This window comes from Thermobia domestica, chromosome 13 (assembly GCF_964235325.1).
Source record: "Thermobia domestica chromosome 13, izTheDome1.hap1.1, whole genome shotgun sequence".
NCBI classification, from domain to species: Eukaryota; Metazoa; Arthropoda; class Insecta; order Zygentoma; family Lepismatidae; genus Thermobia; species Thermobia domestica.
The window spans coordinates 53,901,984-53,919,201 of NC_137466.1; the positions used below are offsets into that span (position 1 = coordinate 53,901,984).

Sequence of the window (17,218 nt, forward strand, 5' to 3'; positions counted from 1 at the left end):
TAAACATGCCTCTTCATATACATATACCTATATACTTGAGGGTTTCTAGTATAACGAAATACTTTAGTTTGTATAATATTTACCTGTACCGTGGGCAAAAAGTGCTCATAAATATGTAATATACTTAGTAGAATGTTCATTTTAAATTAACAGAAAAGAAGAATGTTTTTAATATATGTAAGAGATTATTATGGGATAGTTGTGGCTATGTACATGTTATGTGTTGACCTAGTCAAGTAAATTTATGTATTTTACGGTCTTAAAAAGAATATTTAAGACATATCAAGCAATAAAGGTGAGACTAATAATCTTTGAATATCGGAGTTGATTTTTTGCATAAAGAAAAGTTATTATCGTTTCGTAACTTATATTTTACCAGACGGACCAGGTTGACGACGCTTTTCTTTAGAGTCGTTATAAAAATTTGGTGCCGAAACCCGGGATCTTTTGAAAATTCAGTTCCCGAAGAAGGAAAGTAGGACTGAATTTACTTGGATATTACCATTTATGAATACGAACTTAACCGTATTACGAAGCGGTAAGGTCATCAAAAGAAAAATGGATAGTGAAATAGTGCAACAGGAATCTAATACCAGTAATACAGGTGAAATTAGTGCAACACCAAGTTTGTCATCTGAGGATCGACTTTTGTTAGCTGTGCAGCGACAAATTATGCAAATGACGACTGAGATAAAACAAACCATGGAACAGAAGCTCAATGAATCTAACACAAACATGGAACAGAAGTTCTATGAAGCTAACCAGACCATGGAAGAGAAGATAGAATTGAAATTCAACGAAGCTAACAAGACCATGGAACAGAAGTTCTATGAAGCTAACCAGACCATGGAACAGAAGATAGAATTGAAATTCAATGAAGCTAACAAGACCATGGAACAGAAGTTCTATGAAGCTAACCAGACCATGGAACAGAAGATAGAACTGAAGTTCTATGAAGCTAACCAGACCATGGAAAAGAAGATAGAACTGAAATTTAATGAAGCTAGCAAGCAGTATGAAGAATTAAGTAAACGAATAGAACGGATAGAACTGAAATCTGACGATACGAAACAAACAATCGTCCAGGTGATGAACGACATATCCTCGCAGTTTGAAGAGAAGTTAAAAAGGTTAGCCGATGAGTGTCAAGAAAAGCACGATCATCAAAATCATGAAATCTGTGCTATAAAAAAGGATTTAACGTTAATAGAATCTTCCGTTAAACATCAAAAGATCCAGTTGGCTACTATGCAGGAAGAAATTAAAACGTTACAGGCTAGAGACACCATTCATCGCAATAATCTGGGCAGTGATCGCTTCGAGTTACCCCAATCACCGGATATAAATACGCCTTCGCCGGAATCTGAGGAGGATATTATATTAGAGGAAAATTGTCCGAAGATCACTGATGAACGAAATATAAATGGTATCATGACACAGCACGCTACGGACCGGAACAATCACACCACAAGAACAAGGAGTGAGAAAAGAAAGGTAAAGCTAAGTGTCAAGATGAGCGAAATCAAAGCCATGAGTAAATTTAGTGGTAAGTGCAATGAAAATGCTAGTTCTTTCTTAGAGAAATTCCAAGACGAATGTAATATAATGTCTATCGACCGATCACAATACATGAAATTAATACCCCATGTATTACTCCCACCTTGTTCCTTATGGTTTAAGGCAATACGTGATCACATTAGTACATATGAGGAATTTAAAGCGGCATTGATCGCGAATTACGAAAATGACTTTTTGCTGGCAAACAGAGATGCCACTCTTAGAAATCAACATTTCAATCCTCGATTGCACAAATCTATTGTAGAGTTTGTTATAAATGTCTATAATGAATTAAAGGTTGTTAATCCCTTGCAATCGGAATCAAGAATAATTGCATCGATTCGCAATTTGCTTCCATTTAAATTACAGCAGATCTTATTTTCCACACAGTGTATGAGTTTCAGTCATTTATTAATGCTTGTACAATGCTACGAAACTCAATACCATGCTATGAATCTAACACAATCAGGAATGGGTAAAAATAAGAATAATACAGATCATTTGGTCCCTGTTCGGAATTTGAATATCCGAAGTGTGAATAATAATGAACCGAACCTAAGACGAGTATACTCTAGCAATCAAAATGAACAAAATAGACAAGGCTATGTAAGGAATCCGCCTAACCTAATCAACCGAAGTAGACACAAAAATAATAGAAATACATGTCGAAATCCTAGAAATGCTATCAATCCTATGTATAGACATAATCATTGTACACGAGATGGTACTTCGTATCCAAATTCAAATCACGATGAAAGACATGCACAACCTAATGTAGAACCTAACCACGATTGTGCGGTACAATGCACTTTATTAGATTCATATGCCAGTGCGAATGTAACATGATTACCGTTAACGAAATTAGGTTAAACCCATGTTGGTTATAGATTCTTGTGAATTTTCGTTTTAAAGTTTGTGTTAATATTAATAATGAAAACGATGATCATAAATATTTGAAATGCATCTAGTTAAAGAGTTAGTAGCACCCAACATTCTTGATCAAATAAATAAGAATGAAAAATAACAATAATAATGAAAAATGTGTTTATTTAATAACAAAAAGGTGTCTTTTGTTTCTGTAAAATAAATTTATTTACTTCCATTTGATTATTCAAACGTAGGTTATGTTTAATTTTTATTCTTTCTTATTAATGTGAAGAATCATAATTCAATTTATAATTAGTTAAAGGCAAAAAAAAAAAAATTTACTTTATATCAGATTGATTTGTGTTTAATTGTCAAAGATTATGTTAAGAATAAGATCCATTCTATAAAATCCATTATTCAATAACTACCTTGAATGAAATTCTTCTTTATTTATGACATCTTAGTGCTACTATGTATACATTACAATTGCAACATCTAACTTATTTGTTATACAATGCGCCCGAAAAGAATAAATATTATTTGTCACATCATCGTTTGTAATAATGATCGAAACTAGTAATCTTGATAATTTGTGTTTCACCCTCGTTAATTATATTTCTAAGCGACGATGTTTTTAATGATAAAGAATAAATAATAATGTAATAAAAGAGAAATATTAATGAAATCAAAGATTTATTGTAAATGTATTTATGTGAATGATAATAACTAATATTTTATATATATATGAGGGTTAAACAAAAAAAAATAATGAAGATATATACGAGGTGTGATCAAAATATAAAGAACATATGTAATGTACGAACATTAATCTAATCAGACCAGTGGTTCTTGAATATAAAAGCCAAGCCTACTCATGACTTTTATATTCAGTCCCTTTGTCAGGCGACATTTTCTATAACGAAATACTTTAGTTTGTATAATATTTACCTGTACCGTGGGCAAAAAGTGCTCATAAATATGTAATATACTTAGTAGAATGTTCATTTTAAATTAACAGAAAAGAAGAATGTTTTTAATATATGTAAGAGATTATTATGGGATAGTTGTGGCTATGTACATGTTATGTGTTGACCTAGTCAAGTAAATTTATGTATTTTACGGTCTTAAAAAGAATATTTAAGACATATCAAGCAATAAAGGTGAGACTAATAATCTTTGAATATCGGAGTTGATTTTTTGCATAAAGAAAAGTTATTATCGTTTCGTAACTTATATTTTACCAGACGGACCAGGTTGACGACGCTTTTCTTTAGAGTCGTTATACTAGGAATCTCCTGTTTCCCCCCATCATTATGATTTTACATATTATCCCTTCATAATTCATTTGTATTCGTTTAATGTATCCTACATAACAAGGTTACGCTATTTTAGTAAAATTACGAAATATCATTGACAAATGATTTGTCATGACGTTATTGTTAAATTATAACCAAGCATTTCATGACCGAAGGTGCAGTAAAATATTTGCCAGTGATTCAGTGTAATATTATTACACTGCACAACCGTAGAATATTGAAAGAAAATGCATATTTTATCTCATAAGTAATTAACAACGATAGCAGGAGCCAATCTATACTACATTTGAGAAACGAATAGGAAATTGTAAACAACAATAATACGAAACAATATGTTTATATAAATTGACTGTGGTTGGTATTAATGTTGATTTTCCGTCAAGCATTAATGCATCTCGAAAATTATAATGGTACATTATAAACAAATACATTATTGTATAGTATTAATTTTACAGATGTCAAGAATGTTAAAAATGTACAAAGTGACACAGGCACCACCTACAAAATCCTTTCAAATGAAGTAGTAATTGTTTTAATAACCCTTCACTAATCAGTTTTGACTATGGTTTTGGAAGTTTTGTTGAAACGACTTTTGCTCTTTGTTAACACGTCCAAAAATGTCCTGAAGTCAGTGAACAAAAAAGTCAAGAATGAATCCTAACAGTGGTTAATAGGAACTCCTGTAAGAGTGTTCAAAATGTACCTAAAATTTTAATGTGTCCAATGAGTATACGGACATGGAAACTACTTTTAAACAGGGTTAGGATATTTTACACATTACCAGTTACACATTTACAAGTCGTTTCTGTTCACATAAGGTAAACGCACCGGATTTCGACAGGTTAAGGACCTTTTTCAAAATCAATTGCCTATTGTGGCCATAATATTGGTCGGTGTTGGCCCATTTTTTTCCTTGAAATGTACAGTCTCTACTAATACTAAAAGTCACTTCAAGGCTCAAACGCTAATGTTAAATTTTTTTTATGAAACTGGATCTCGCCAATGGAACCCGAATTCGACACACTTCACCTGGTTTCGACAGTTGCGGTATCTGAATTCGACACCTTCAATTATATCCATGTAAAACATTAAGTCGGCATTATTATTAGTAGTAATCTCTTCTCAGCTTCAAATATTGTTTTATTATTATGCAGAAATTATCAGACGGGCAAAAGAACACAACTTCAATTTTCTGAACTGAGTAGTTACTTCGATGATCCTCAATTCGACATGCAGGAACCTGATTTCGACATTCCATATCGAACTGATGTTACAACTATCGAAGAATTATGCAACAAATAGCTTTATGAAAGACTTTGAACATACTTGTACGTTTAGATATTCAGTTAAAATTATATTTGCACTACTGAGCATGAATTCGACAACCTTGTCGAAATCCGGTTCACGTTAGAAATAAAGGCTAGTGTTTTCGACAACCCCCCGCTCATGTTACATCACAACCTTTGTCCTCACAGAAGAAAACAAAACGCACTGATTGAAACTCCTTTACAACATTAAAGTACCACTATTTGCTTGAAGCAAACCTAACTTTAATAAAAGTCTTACGAAAATAACCTGCCGTCTTATGATTTTCTTAAGATTATGTGTTTTTTCTCGAAGAGTGTGTCACACACACAACAATGTCCTTCTTTTCTCCATACATATGACTCATCTACTGTAACCGCACTTTTGACACGAGAAAAGACACTCCCATAATGTTGCCACTTCTATTCACGATCGCAGGGATGACATCTTACGCTTATTTCACAACATTTAAGCACAGGTATGTCGAATTCGGGTGCCTGTCGAATTTAGGCGCGTTTACCTAATTGGAAACATCAGAAGTTCAGGTAGGGAAATTCGATTTAAGACTGCTCGGATGCGTTCTAGACACTTTTTGTTTAGTGATGGAACACTTCAGCAGATTCTTGAACGTGTTGAAGGATGACCGAAAGTCATTTCTTTAATTTTTTTTTTTAAAATGTTTATTTAACATAGAAATTTGAGTGCAGAATGACATCATAAACTGCGAACTCAAATTTTGTGCCCTATGAGAAAATGTTCGTAAAGAGTTATTAGATTATTTAATAGGATTTTGTGGAGATCTATCTGGCTCACTTCCTAATTTTTTTAAAAATATTTTTATTATTTTTAAATTATTCATTAATTAAAAAAAAATCCTATGGGATAAAGATAACCAAGAGCCTTAACCAATTGACGTAAATTGATTCTGTTGCAAGTAAGCTGTGATTGTGGTAACATACACGTGAATATTACATTTTCCTTTTGGAGCTCCTTACTAATTTCATCAAAATGTGTATATTTAACTAAGTAACTCTATGGCCTACGAAACGAATGTAACTTAACGAGATGAAAGTCGTTTTGATTTTTGAGTTTAGCATCCCTTTTCACCAACGAAGCTATGTGAGATGTGAATCTCCAAACCACATGAGCTCCCGCCGCGAATCAAACCTAGGTCTCCATCGCCAAAGGTACGTACCGGTACGCTATCCATGTAGTCATGATTGAGTTTTTAAAAAGTTAGAATCCAAAGCACAAAGAAACAATGTCCTTTAAAAACGTAATTGAATTTTATCTAGTGATAATTCTCTTATATACGCATTTTCAAGTAACTGAAATCTTAAATGAGTACGGTGTATAGAGAATATTTAATTATGTACAACATGAAAAAATTGTGCATATCATATTAATCCATAGGGAATTGGAACGAAAAATGAAGTGTTAATATTAACGTTTGAGTAACAGTGACCAGATTGATAAAATGTTAGGACGAGAGAGTGTGCTGTTAACTGTTTCAACAAAAGCTGTTTACTGACGACAGAATTTATACAGTACAGAATTCAAGAATCTTCGATAATAATTCAAGTAATTTTACTTTCCAATATCTGAAAAAAATCGATGTAATAAAATAATTATTCACGTTATTATTTTCAAGTTATTTTTATTCTATTCAAGAATATCTATTCGAATCAATATTTAAAAATTGGTTGGAAATACATATCTATTTACTTTCGTCTCGTAATCTTCATGTTTCTTGGTTGGTTACACAGAACTTACGCGATAAACAAAAATTTTAGTCAATATCCACCCATACATAAAACCATGTACTTTGTTGTACTTGATATATTATTGGAAAAGCTTGATTTAAATTGACTTAATTACTTCTGTGTCTGTATACAATTAACACAATACGTAGCGAAACGTGTATCCAGAAAAAAAAAAAAAAAAATGAAAAGAAAGGTTCAAATACATTTTCAACGGATTAAATGGGTTAATTCTCATAAAGGTTAAACAAAGCACATTTGGTCTAGTTTAATATGAATGATATAATAAACAATAAACTTAGTTTTACGTCCCAACACATTCGCGAATTATTTTCCATTTCATCAGTATTAACACGTTATTGGATTGTTTTTCTTCAAGAGCTGGTTCACTATTAAATACTAATTTTCTCCAAGTATATATATATATATATATATATATATATATATATATATATATATATATATATATATATATATATATATATATATATATATATATATATAGAGGAGGGTTACCAAAGAGTACGCACGCCCTAAGAGCGCGCGGTGCCAATTACGCTGAAGTGGTAACATACAGAATTGTTATTGCTACACTGTTTGATTCATCTTTGTGTGAGAGTTGATACGAAGAAAAGGGAAGTTAACGGATCGCTTCAAACAGAAAATACAGCTAAAAATAACTTGTTTGAATTCTTGATGTAATATTTTAATACTCTTAGTTAAGAAATTATTCTGATATAGCAGCTAACTACAGTACTCTTGTTGCATGGTAGGAAACATGAATGCAGATAGAATTGTTTACCATGGCTTTGTTTCGGGGGTCTTGCATATGCAGCCACATGGATGAATTTTACTCGAGTTGACTGCTGTTTCCCAAAGAGTGCGCGTTAGTGAGTTACCAAAGAACGCGCACGTACTCTTTGGGAGAATTTCTTTGATAGCGTGTGTGGGTAGCGGCATTCATATTACAGACTATGGTTATTCTCATCAGTTACTCTCGGAGTGTAATATGATGTTTGAATGGATTGTAGAATTATTTGTAATTGTTTGTCTTCGATTCAAGCACCAACTGTAAATCATATATAAGAAGTATTTTAAATTCACAAAATTTCTTAAATTACAATGATGATGTGGTGTTCTGCCCGAAGGTAGGCCTTTGGTCCATGGTAGTTTGCCATTGCCTTTCATGGTATGATGATGTCTTAAGTAGTGAGGAAATAATCAAAATAAAGATTCGGAAATTGTTCTGGAGGAAGATGCTGAGTGAAATATGGCTTCGATTACGATTGTAATGAAACCACAAACTAAGAATTAAAAAAAGACATACACTAAAGGTGTTGATCAGGATTTTTTTCCTGTTGGTGGAATAATGTAATGAAACCACAATCATAATTTGTGGGTGAAACTAAACGAAGATTTTCTCTAATGTTTTAAATTTCGTGTACGTTCATAATAAATTCTTTAAAACCACATGGACGTGTAATGAAGAAATTGTTGGAAGCAAAATAGTTTAGAATTGCCTGTATACGAACAATTGGAAGCAAACCTTAGGGTAAATTAAAGTTTACGAAGGGGTTTAGGTTTCAAGTATGATAAGTGTTGAGTGCGCCCTCTTAGGGACCGCAAAACGCACTCTTTGGGACACTGGTCCTTAAGAGTACGCATTTGAGTTTTTTAACTTTTTAACGTATATCTCCATTTCTACATCTAGTAGTAAACTTTTCTATTTCTTACAATGTAGCCTAAACTTCAATTAAAATTTTGTACAATTTATATAATTTTTGCTTCATTACTTTCGGAGCTATTTGAAAATGAATATTAAGTGCGTGCTCTTTGGTAACCTTCCTCTCTCTCTCTCTCTCTCTCTATATATATATATATATATATATAGGCGCGGATCCAAGGGGGGCTATAGCCCCCGCCTTGACGCTCAGGTATACACTGGATAAAATGGGCTTCAAACCTGCTTTACAATTGATAAAGCTGCAAATTATGGATTAGCCCCTCCCTTGATCATATCCTGGATCCGCAACTATATATATATACAGGGCCGGATTTAGGGGTGCACCCCCTTCGTTATAAATATATACTATCTAAAATGAAAGCTAGTAGAGAAAATAGCAACACTCCGAAACTTTCTGATATCATGTTTCCGTTTGGGGCTTAAATAAAACAAAGCTTTGCAAAAGCAATAGTTAAAGTCGATTTTCTAAAGGTTAAAGGAAAAGGATTCACCAAGCAAAAGAATATAACATTTTCAAGTTGGGAAGAAACAGAAGCCAGGAAGAGAGAACAATTTTTCCTGCATAACGCTTGTGACCGTCCCGACCGACGTAATTTTACTTTCCTCCGTTCTATGCATCATCATTGTCAGGGGTAAAGAATAATGTCATATGTCACTTTGACGAGTTTCACTGTGATTGGTTATTTTGGTAGTTATTGGTGCACATTCCTCAGACAATCCTGGATCCAGCCATTAGGGATGCGCACGAGACGAGTCGAGACAGGATTTTCCTGACAAAATTCGAGTCGAGACACGGCTCTTCCAATAGAAAAATATACATTTTTCGAGTCGAGACATCACTTTTACAGCACATTTTCGAGACGAGACAGCCACAAATCTTGTCTCGTGCGCATCCCTACCAGCCATATATATATATAACTTATTTAATCTAGATAGTTCTACTATTTTTGTTACGATATTTCCTAGTCAATCAACAGTTAATAAAATTAAGTAGCGTACTTATTTGAAGGTTACGAACTTAACAAAACTAAATATATTCTAGTCTTTTATTATAATATAACGAACTAATATTGCTGTTCTTTAATTTTTTTTCAATAACTATAATATACTGAGTAATTGTTCGTTAGTTACCACAATTACAATTAGATGAGTAATTGTGCTCTGTCACCTGAGTAAAATATCTAATTTGAATCTGTGTATTAATTTTAAATTGGCTCATTGCCAGCAGAACATTTTCATCTATGTAGTTTGAGTTCGGTACATCAACAGTTTAAAAATAAAGCATTTGTTTAATTTTTGGATCAAAAGGTCCAATATATTTCAATCAAAAATTTTCTTGTAGGCCTTATATCTGGAGGACTACGTATAATGTAGCCAAACCCAAACTATCACTTAACTCAGTATGATGTGCTTATTCCATAGAAAATAACGAAAACTCGAGTTAGGGGCCGTTCAAAAATTTTGTGGTCCCTGATCCAAAAACTAACTATTGTCCAAGACTGCAATCTTTTTGAAGCACTTTTTGGATAATTCCTAAAATTCTTGTTTTGTTGTAAGTAATATTTAAGTTATTCGTAATTGCATTTGTAACTGCTCGGTAAACAGTTTTCCTACCATTTAAAGTTTTATAAGATAAATTATTTTTAAAAGTTGGAATATTGAGAAGGATTACAGTTTTATTTTATTTTATTTTATTTTAAGTTTGTATTTATATTTTATACACGAAGACAGAATCCACCCATAGTTCTTACCTTTAACATTTATTATTATTGTTACAGAATTAATTTCTTTTAGTATTAACATTTATCTTCAATTAATTTATATTAACGTATATCCTATTAGTATATAATAGGATTCAAAACATTTAAATTTATAAAGAACATAATAATACTTAATTGAAACGTATGATGAATTACTTATATCATTACCTATAATTAAATGCGTACGATGAGATTGTTAAATTTTATTTCCCTTAGCTTCTGTATACGCCCGAGTATAAGACGATTTTTTTTACAATTCAAATTCGTCCTTCGAAAAATACGGGGCCTTCTTATATTCGCAGATTAAGCTTTGGTAGTTGAAATTAATGTTTTTACGTTGTGTAATAGCTTATACCAAACATTAAAGTATAGTCCCACTATTGTATTGATTTTAAATAGAGTAAAAATAGTTGTGAAAGTAAAAATACATATACTGTAAACTACTGTACTTGTTTCTATTTACTGTACTGAATTTTACCGGTATTTGTTCTTTTGCTACTATAATCTAGGGAGCCAATGATTGACAATAGTTTAGAATAGATAATGTTAACGTTTTTTTTTTTAAAGTGTATCATAAGATATTTTATATCAACATAACTATTTGTAATTTTGATTATTCAGAGTTTATTAAAAATTCAGAAAATTGAAAGAAGCCTCTTCAAAATAGAGGTTCGTGTTAAAATCGGATAAATACGGAATTTGGTTTCTATTTTGGTTAATTAAATAGTTTATAGTATTACTAAAGCATCGAGATTCGGAAACGAAAAATGTGAAAATAGCAACTTCGGAAATACTGAACACTTAACAAAGAATTCAGTATTTTCGAAAAACATTTTTCTATTCGGCAATAGAAAAATTGCCGAAGCTTGTGACGTCATTATTTACTAACTGACAAGTAATTAAGTAATAAATAATAATTCAAAGTTAATAGTTTGCTAATAGTAAGCAAGTAATAATCACATAGTTTGGTAGTACAGCATTTTTGTGAAAAAGAACATTAAAGAACCACTATGACTTTCGCATTTTATAACATAAAATTGACGTATCTAATAGTCAAGGTATGTATTTGCTTATCTTGCCAGACGAAAAAAAAAGAAGCCTTTGCCATTGGCTATTTTGTACATTTGAAACCTTTTTTGTTTTTCTAATTTAGCAGAACAGACACGATTAATCGATTAACAGTTAAAGATAATAATTATACATGTAATAAAACTTACCTGAGAGAGGCCATAGAAGCATATTATACAAGTGACTGTTCCACAAAACAGTAGAATAATATTTGCAACCGTTAGAGTACCGGTCACTGCTGGCTGTGGCTGGATTTGAAGGTGGATCCACGATGCTTTTACTTTTCTGGTAGACATTTTTTTTTTTTAATTATTTGTCACTACACATCAATCACTACTTTATCGTTGTAGCTTTACAGAGAAGGCACAAATGGAACAAAAGTTTTTTAAATATAAGCTTGAACTCTCGATTACATTTCAATTCCATATAGGTACAAACTAACTAAGTACAAGTAACACTAAGCACTAACATGATCACATTGTGATTATTGTCGATTTTTGGAATACAAACACTAATTCGGCAGTTTGTCACCTTCACACAACTATTTTTGGAAATTTTTACTTAATTGGTATTCTGACGTTAGGTAGGAACTTTTATGCAAAAAAGGTTGACTTCGAACCGCCTGGTTCTCACATTTCTTGCACATAAACTTGTTGTACTGAAGACATGTTTTGCAGATCCAAAAGAAGACACTATGGAGGAAATAAGCACCCAGGAGATGATGATGACTGGTTCGCACAAATGTCAGGCCAGGGGAAGAAGAGCAAGAGGAGAAGACATTAGAATTTCCCAGCAATGCCGATTAGGGCTGTCTGTAAAAGGAACGGGGAATGGCAAAGAGTCAGCTAGCACGTGCTGAAGAAGGGGAACCAACTCGAACCCTCCCATGACCTGGAACCCCGTAAAACTTTTTTTTCAAGGGTGGGAATCGAGAATACATATACTGGCAGTGTACGAATGAACGTATATATAGTAATACCTAGAGAAGGGGAACTGTGTAGAAACGAGGTCCAAAGATAGAACAATGGGTTATGAGAAAAACACACTGGTGGGAACTGCCACAGAACGGAAGGAAGTAGAGGGGCAAAGGGGAAAATTTACACACACACACAAGTAAGTATATACAACAATTCTTGTGGAAATTCAACAACGCCACCTTTTCTACCTTCCTTTTTTTATGTAGTTGTTATTAGAAGTTCTGTGCGACGCGTTCCGCCGGAACAAACGTGTGATTGGTGGATTTTGCTAGAGCCCGTATATGTTAAGTTCTCTTCTTGTCCTGTTCAGTTCATGCTGTTGCTGATGGGTCTCTCTCTCTCTCTTTCTCTCCTCTTCTTCTGCGTGTTGTTTCGGTTGCTTTACCCGGAGCACAGAGAGACCAGTTCCAAGCAAACGGCTCCTCTCTTGTAATACAGCCTCTGGTGCGTAAGAATGGTGACTCTTAATCAATTCTATGGTTTGAATAGAGATTTTTCTTTTTCTTTTCTTGAACAATACTTAAATTATTTTTCTTTTTAAAAAGAAGTATGAAAGACATAGTTCTCTCCCAGTAAGTGGAAACCCTACAGTTTCAAACAGTATCGTACACATTGTTTCATCATATGATCTGCTATATAAAATAATGCTGATTTCTCACTTTGAACCTCGTTCCTCATTATGTCACTTCTCATATCGCATTGGGGTCTTGTTGATCGTAAAATATTTTCCAAATATTTTCCAAATATTTCCAAAAATTACCAGTTCCCCCCTGTATCTATCTCTTTTTTTGCTTTTGTTCCTTCAAATTTAAAGAAGCCGCTTATATTCGAATGTCTTTTTTTTCCCCTTTCCTTGAATTTGAAAGGTGCGGTTTTTCTTGCCCTATCCTCTGGTAGCGTTACCAAGGCAATTTAGTAAAATTGATTATCCAGAAAATACATACTGTAGTTTACACCATCCTATCGTCAACCAATAGTGTTGCCCACGAGACAGAATTTTCGCGAAAACGAGACAGAATTTTTGCGAAAACGAGACACTAGACGTAACGAGACAGAATTTTCGCAACAACGAGACATGAGACGAGACAGGATTTAAAAAAAAAATTAAAAACAAATATACAGCGTGTCTATATATTAGTTACATAAAAGTAACCGTTGATTGCGAAGAAACTATATTTGTAACAGTAATACTTTATATCTCAATGAATGCAGTATAACCTGAAGTTTACTTCACAAGTGTTCAATATGTGATCCTTTCATCACACGGTAAATGTCTCAACTATACTCGTTTTCCTGGCAAATTGTTTGAAGCATTTCGGCATTGATGGTCGCACGTTATCCGGATTCGCAGCTCATTGACGTTACTTGGAAGAGGGGGAAAACACACGTCCTTTAATATAACCTCAAATAGAGAAACCCTTGGGAACAAATCAGGCAAACAAGGAGGCCACGGAATCGTTCCACCATGATGAATCCAAGTCGGTACTTCACGATTAAGATTTTTGGTAAATTCATGATGAATATGAGAAAGTGCTCCATCTTGTAAGAAAAGATATCATGACCATATCTTCACGCAATTGTGGCACTAGATAATTCCCAATCATGTCCAGGTATGATATAACTGTGGTGGTAGGCTCAGCGAAAAAGAAACGGCCGTACAGTTTGCTCACACTAACAGCACAAAACACATTTTTCTTTGGTCAGCTCCATGCATGTGGATCACCTTATGACGATTTTCCTCACCCTATATCTGAACACTATGTCTATGGACCTTATCACCGGTGTAGAATATTGCCTCGTCACTAAACACAATTATGTTCATAAAAGTATTCTGAGTTTCACGCCTGTTCAACATATGATCATAAAATTTTGCTAGAACTTTATTGTCACTGTGTCAAAGCCATGATGACTGGCGCAATACTAGGGAAGGTAAACAAACACTAGCACCTCCAGTGCTGGCGTTTTAAACTAACAACTGGAAACAAATGATATGCGACAATAAACTTGAAGATAAATTGTATTTATGGAAGTATAAAACATTGCTGTTACAATAATAGTTTCCTTACAATTAATGGTTGCCTTTGTTTAACTAATTTATAGACACGCGGTACTTTTCGTGAACAGAAAACATTTTCACTACAATTTTGCGAGAAGAGACAGCCCGAAATCTAGTTTCGCGGACAATACTATCAATAAAGGAAAATACGATCTATTTATTGAACTAATCAATTGTCTTCTTTATTATTATTATTATTATTATTATTATTATTTTACATATTAGATTCGAATTAAAAATGAAAATGAAATCGCTAAGTTTTATGTCCCATTTTTATGCTGGCTAGACTAAAGGAAATGGTGGTGAGAAGAAATCAATGAAATGGTGGACTAGAGAAAGTGGGAGGAAACGGGAGAACCTCGAGAAAACCCACGTACACGTTGTTTGTCCACCACAAAGCTCACTTGGCGCGAGCTGAGATCAAACCAAGGACGCGGGGCACCAGAGGTGAACACTCTACCACTAAGCCACCGCGAATTAAGCTGAACTAAAATTCCTGGCTCTAGTCCTCAAGAAAGGCTATGGTTGGCCAAATGTCGCAGGTTTAAAAACGATAATGCAAGGTCAACAGGTTCGTGTAATATTCGATATATCGATCAACACACAATTTAAAATATCGAAATATGATATATTCGATATGTTGACTTTCAAAAAAATTTTGACATTTTAATGTTTCTTGTTTTATTTATTTGTTTTTTAATATTTTGATATTTTATGATCTTATGATGTTCAATATTGGGATGTTTTCAATATTTCGGTAAAGCCAATGTTATTCGATATATCGATCAAGTTACGATATTTATCGGTACTGATATTCGTCAGCGTCACAGTTTGTATATCTGATTCTCAGTAACCAAAATGAACAAACAAAGAGCAGACAATGAACAATGGTACCCTGATAAACGGAGCTTTGATAGACAAACGAGAATTATCATTCTATTAGAACTCGTACTTTTTCTCTAGTTCAATCTTCTTCTGCCTCATTCCCTCCTCTCCTCTGGTCTACCTGTTTCTCTCAGTCGCCGCTCCAAACTTAAAAAACTTCGACATTTCGTTGGTTTTGTAGATATCACTCTCGGATCCATAACTAATTGTACACTGCCAACCCTTCTCTAGTTCATTCTCCTATCACGGTTCCTCAAATCCTTTGCTCTACCTGTTTCTCTCTGTTGCTGCTCCAAAAAAAAAAAAAAAAAAAGCGCGCTTTGACGTCATACATCAGACTGTTGTAGTTAATCTTCCTTAACTTCCAACTCCCATCATATACTAGAAGTTCACTACAATGGCGGGAAATGGCTTATATGAATAATCATGTCTCACTCACTCATTTCGATGTTTTAAGCCAATAAGATTACAATGAATCACAGTAAACTCTTGCAAACTCCACATTGACTAAATTCTCATTGCCAGTCCGGCTACGACCCGCTCGGGAGAGTAATGCTCCCAGAAGTACGTTTTTTTCGCGCGCTACCCTAGCCAACTGTTTTACGCGCTATCCTAGTCAGTTGTTTTAAGTTGGTCACAACTATATCATTTAGTACAAGGGGAACAAAACGAGCCTTATATCATGGAGTACAAGGGCAACAAAACGAGCCCTGCGGGGCTTCTAACCCGTTCCTACTAGAAGTACTACTACTACTTATCTGCACAAAAGTAAGTAAATCACATTTTGAGTATTATTTTCGTGTTATTTTAATTTAAAAAGTGTTATAAAAATGTTAAAAAAAACTTGCCTCGGGCCGGGTTTGAACTCACGCCAATAAAATTTTGTGTTACTAGCATATAGCGCTAACCCACTCGGCCACGAGGACCGGCCACGAGGCCCGATGAATAGCAATCGTCTGAATTCTGCTATTTGAATGCAACGTGGCAAGACAGATAACGCCAACCAATCAGAACTGTGTTTTTCGTTCCTACTTCCGGGAGCATTACTCTCCTGAGCTAGTCCTGTCCGGCTGACTTATCTGTGCGTATAAGACTGCAAATCAGTTTGCTCTTGTATCCTGGCCTATACTGTTATTAATGCCGTAAAATATCCATGCGTCAACACTGTTTCTGCTTTCTTAGGCTCTGCAAACTCGATTATCAACAACCAAGTTTCGTTGATAAAATATTTGTAAAGAAGATTAATACAGTTTTCAGCAAGAGCACTATATAAAAAGGCGAAAAGAATGTAAAATTACTGAGAAATTGAGAATGCATGCCAAAGAGTAAGAAAAAAGTAACTACTTGCTTTATTTCTATAGTTTTTTCGTAGATAACTAGGCTCATGGTTTTTCTAAAGATTTCATAGTCAAAGTTGTTTCAAATCAAGAGTTCAACATTAGGATCGAACGTTTTGATGCCTGCAGTAGTTTGAGTATCATCATGTTTTTATTGATTTTATAAATATACTTGCTTCGTAATTTTCGATCATATCTCTGTAGAAGAAAACCGCAGACGTGTGGTTATTCCTGCGTTGTTTCATAGGGATAGCTGATTCGATACTAATGAAGTTGAATTGATGCAAACTAAGTTTAGATCCCTGGCGGCTGTAGATGCGGTAGCGCGGTATTTTTTACATCTCATGGTTTTCCTCTAATTGTTGCAACCGTCTAAACCAAATAGAACGCTAATCATTTGAAGAATCATGAACACTCTTCTGAGCATCTTCAATAATGTATTGCTTAATCAGATAGACTAATCCAATGTTCCAGATTGTCAGAAGTTGAAATGGTTTGATAGGTAAAAAGCACTTAAAGCAAATTTAAAAGTACTTATCTAAACGGAAAGAATTATAACATGTTTATTCGTTTCTTACCTATACAC

At 33.8% G+C, this 17,218-nt stretch overlaps 1 protein-coding gene across 1 annotated transcript in view; it reads right to left on the reverse strand.

Moving 5' to 3' along the window:
- spdo (sanpodo) overlaps nucleotides 1-12,594 on the reverse strand; it is a 66,578-nt gene extending 53,984 nt beyond the window's left edge. The window contains exon 1 of the mRNA XM_081735740.1: nucleotides 11,527-12,594. Coding sequence (XP_081591866.1) covers nucleotides 11,527-11,673 — 147 coding nt within the window. The 5' untranslated portion in view covers nucleotides 11,674-12,594. The remainder of the gene's footprint in view (nucleotides 1-11,526) is intronic.
- Nucleotides 12,595-17,218: the final 4,624 nt, after the last annotated feature.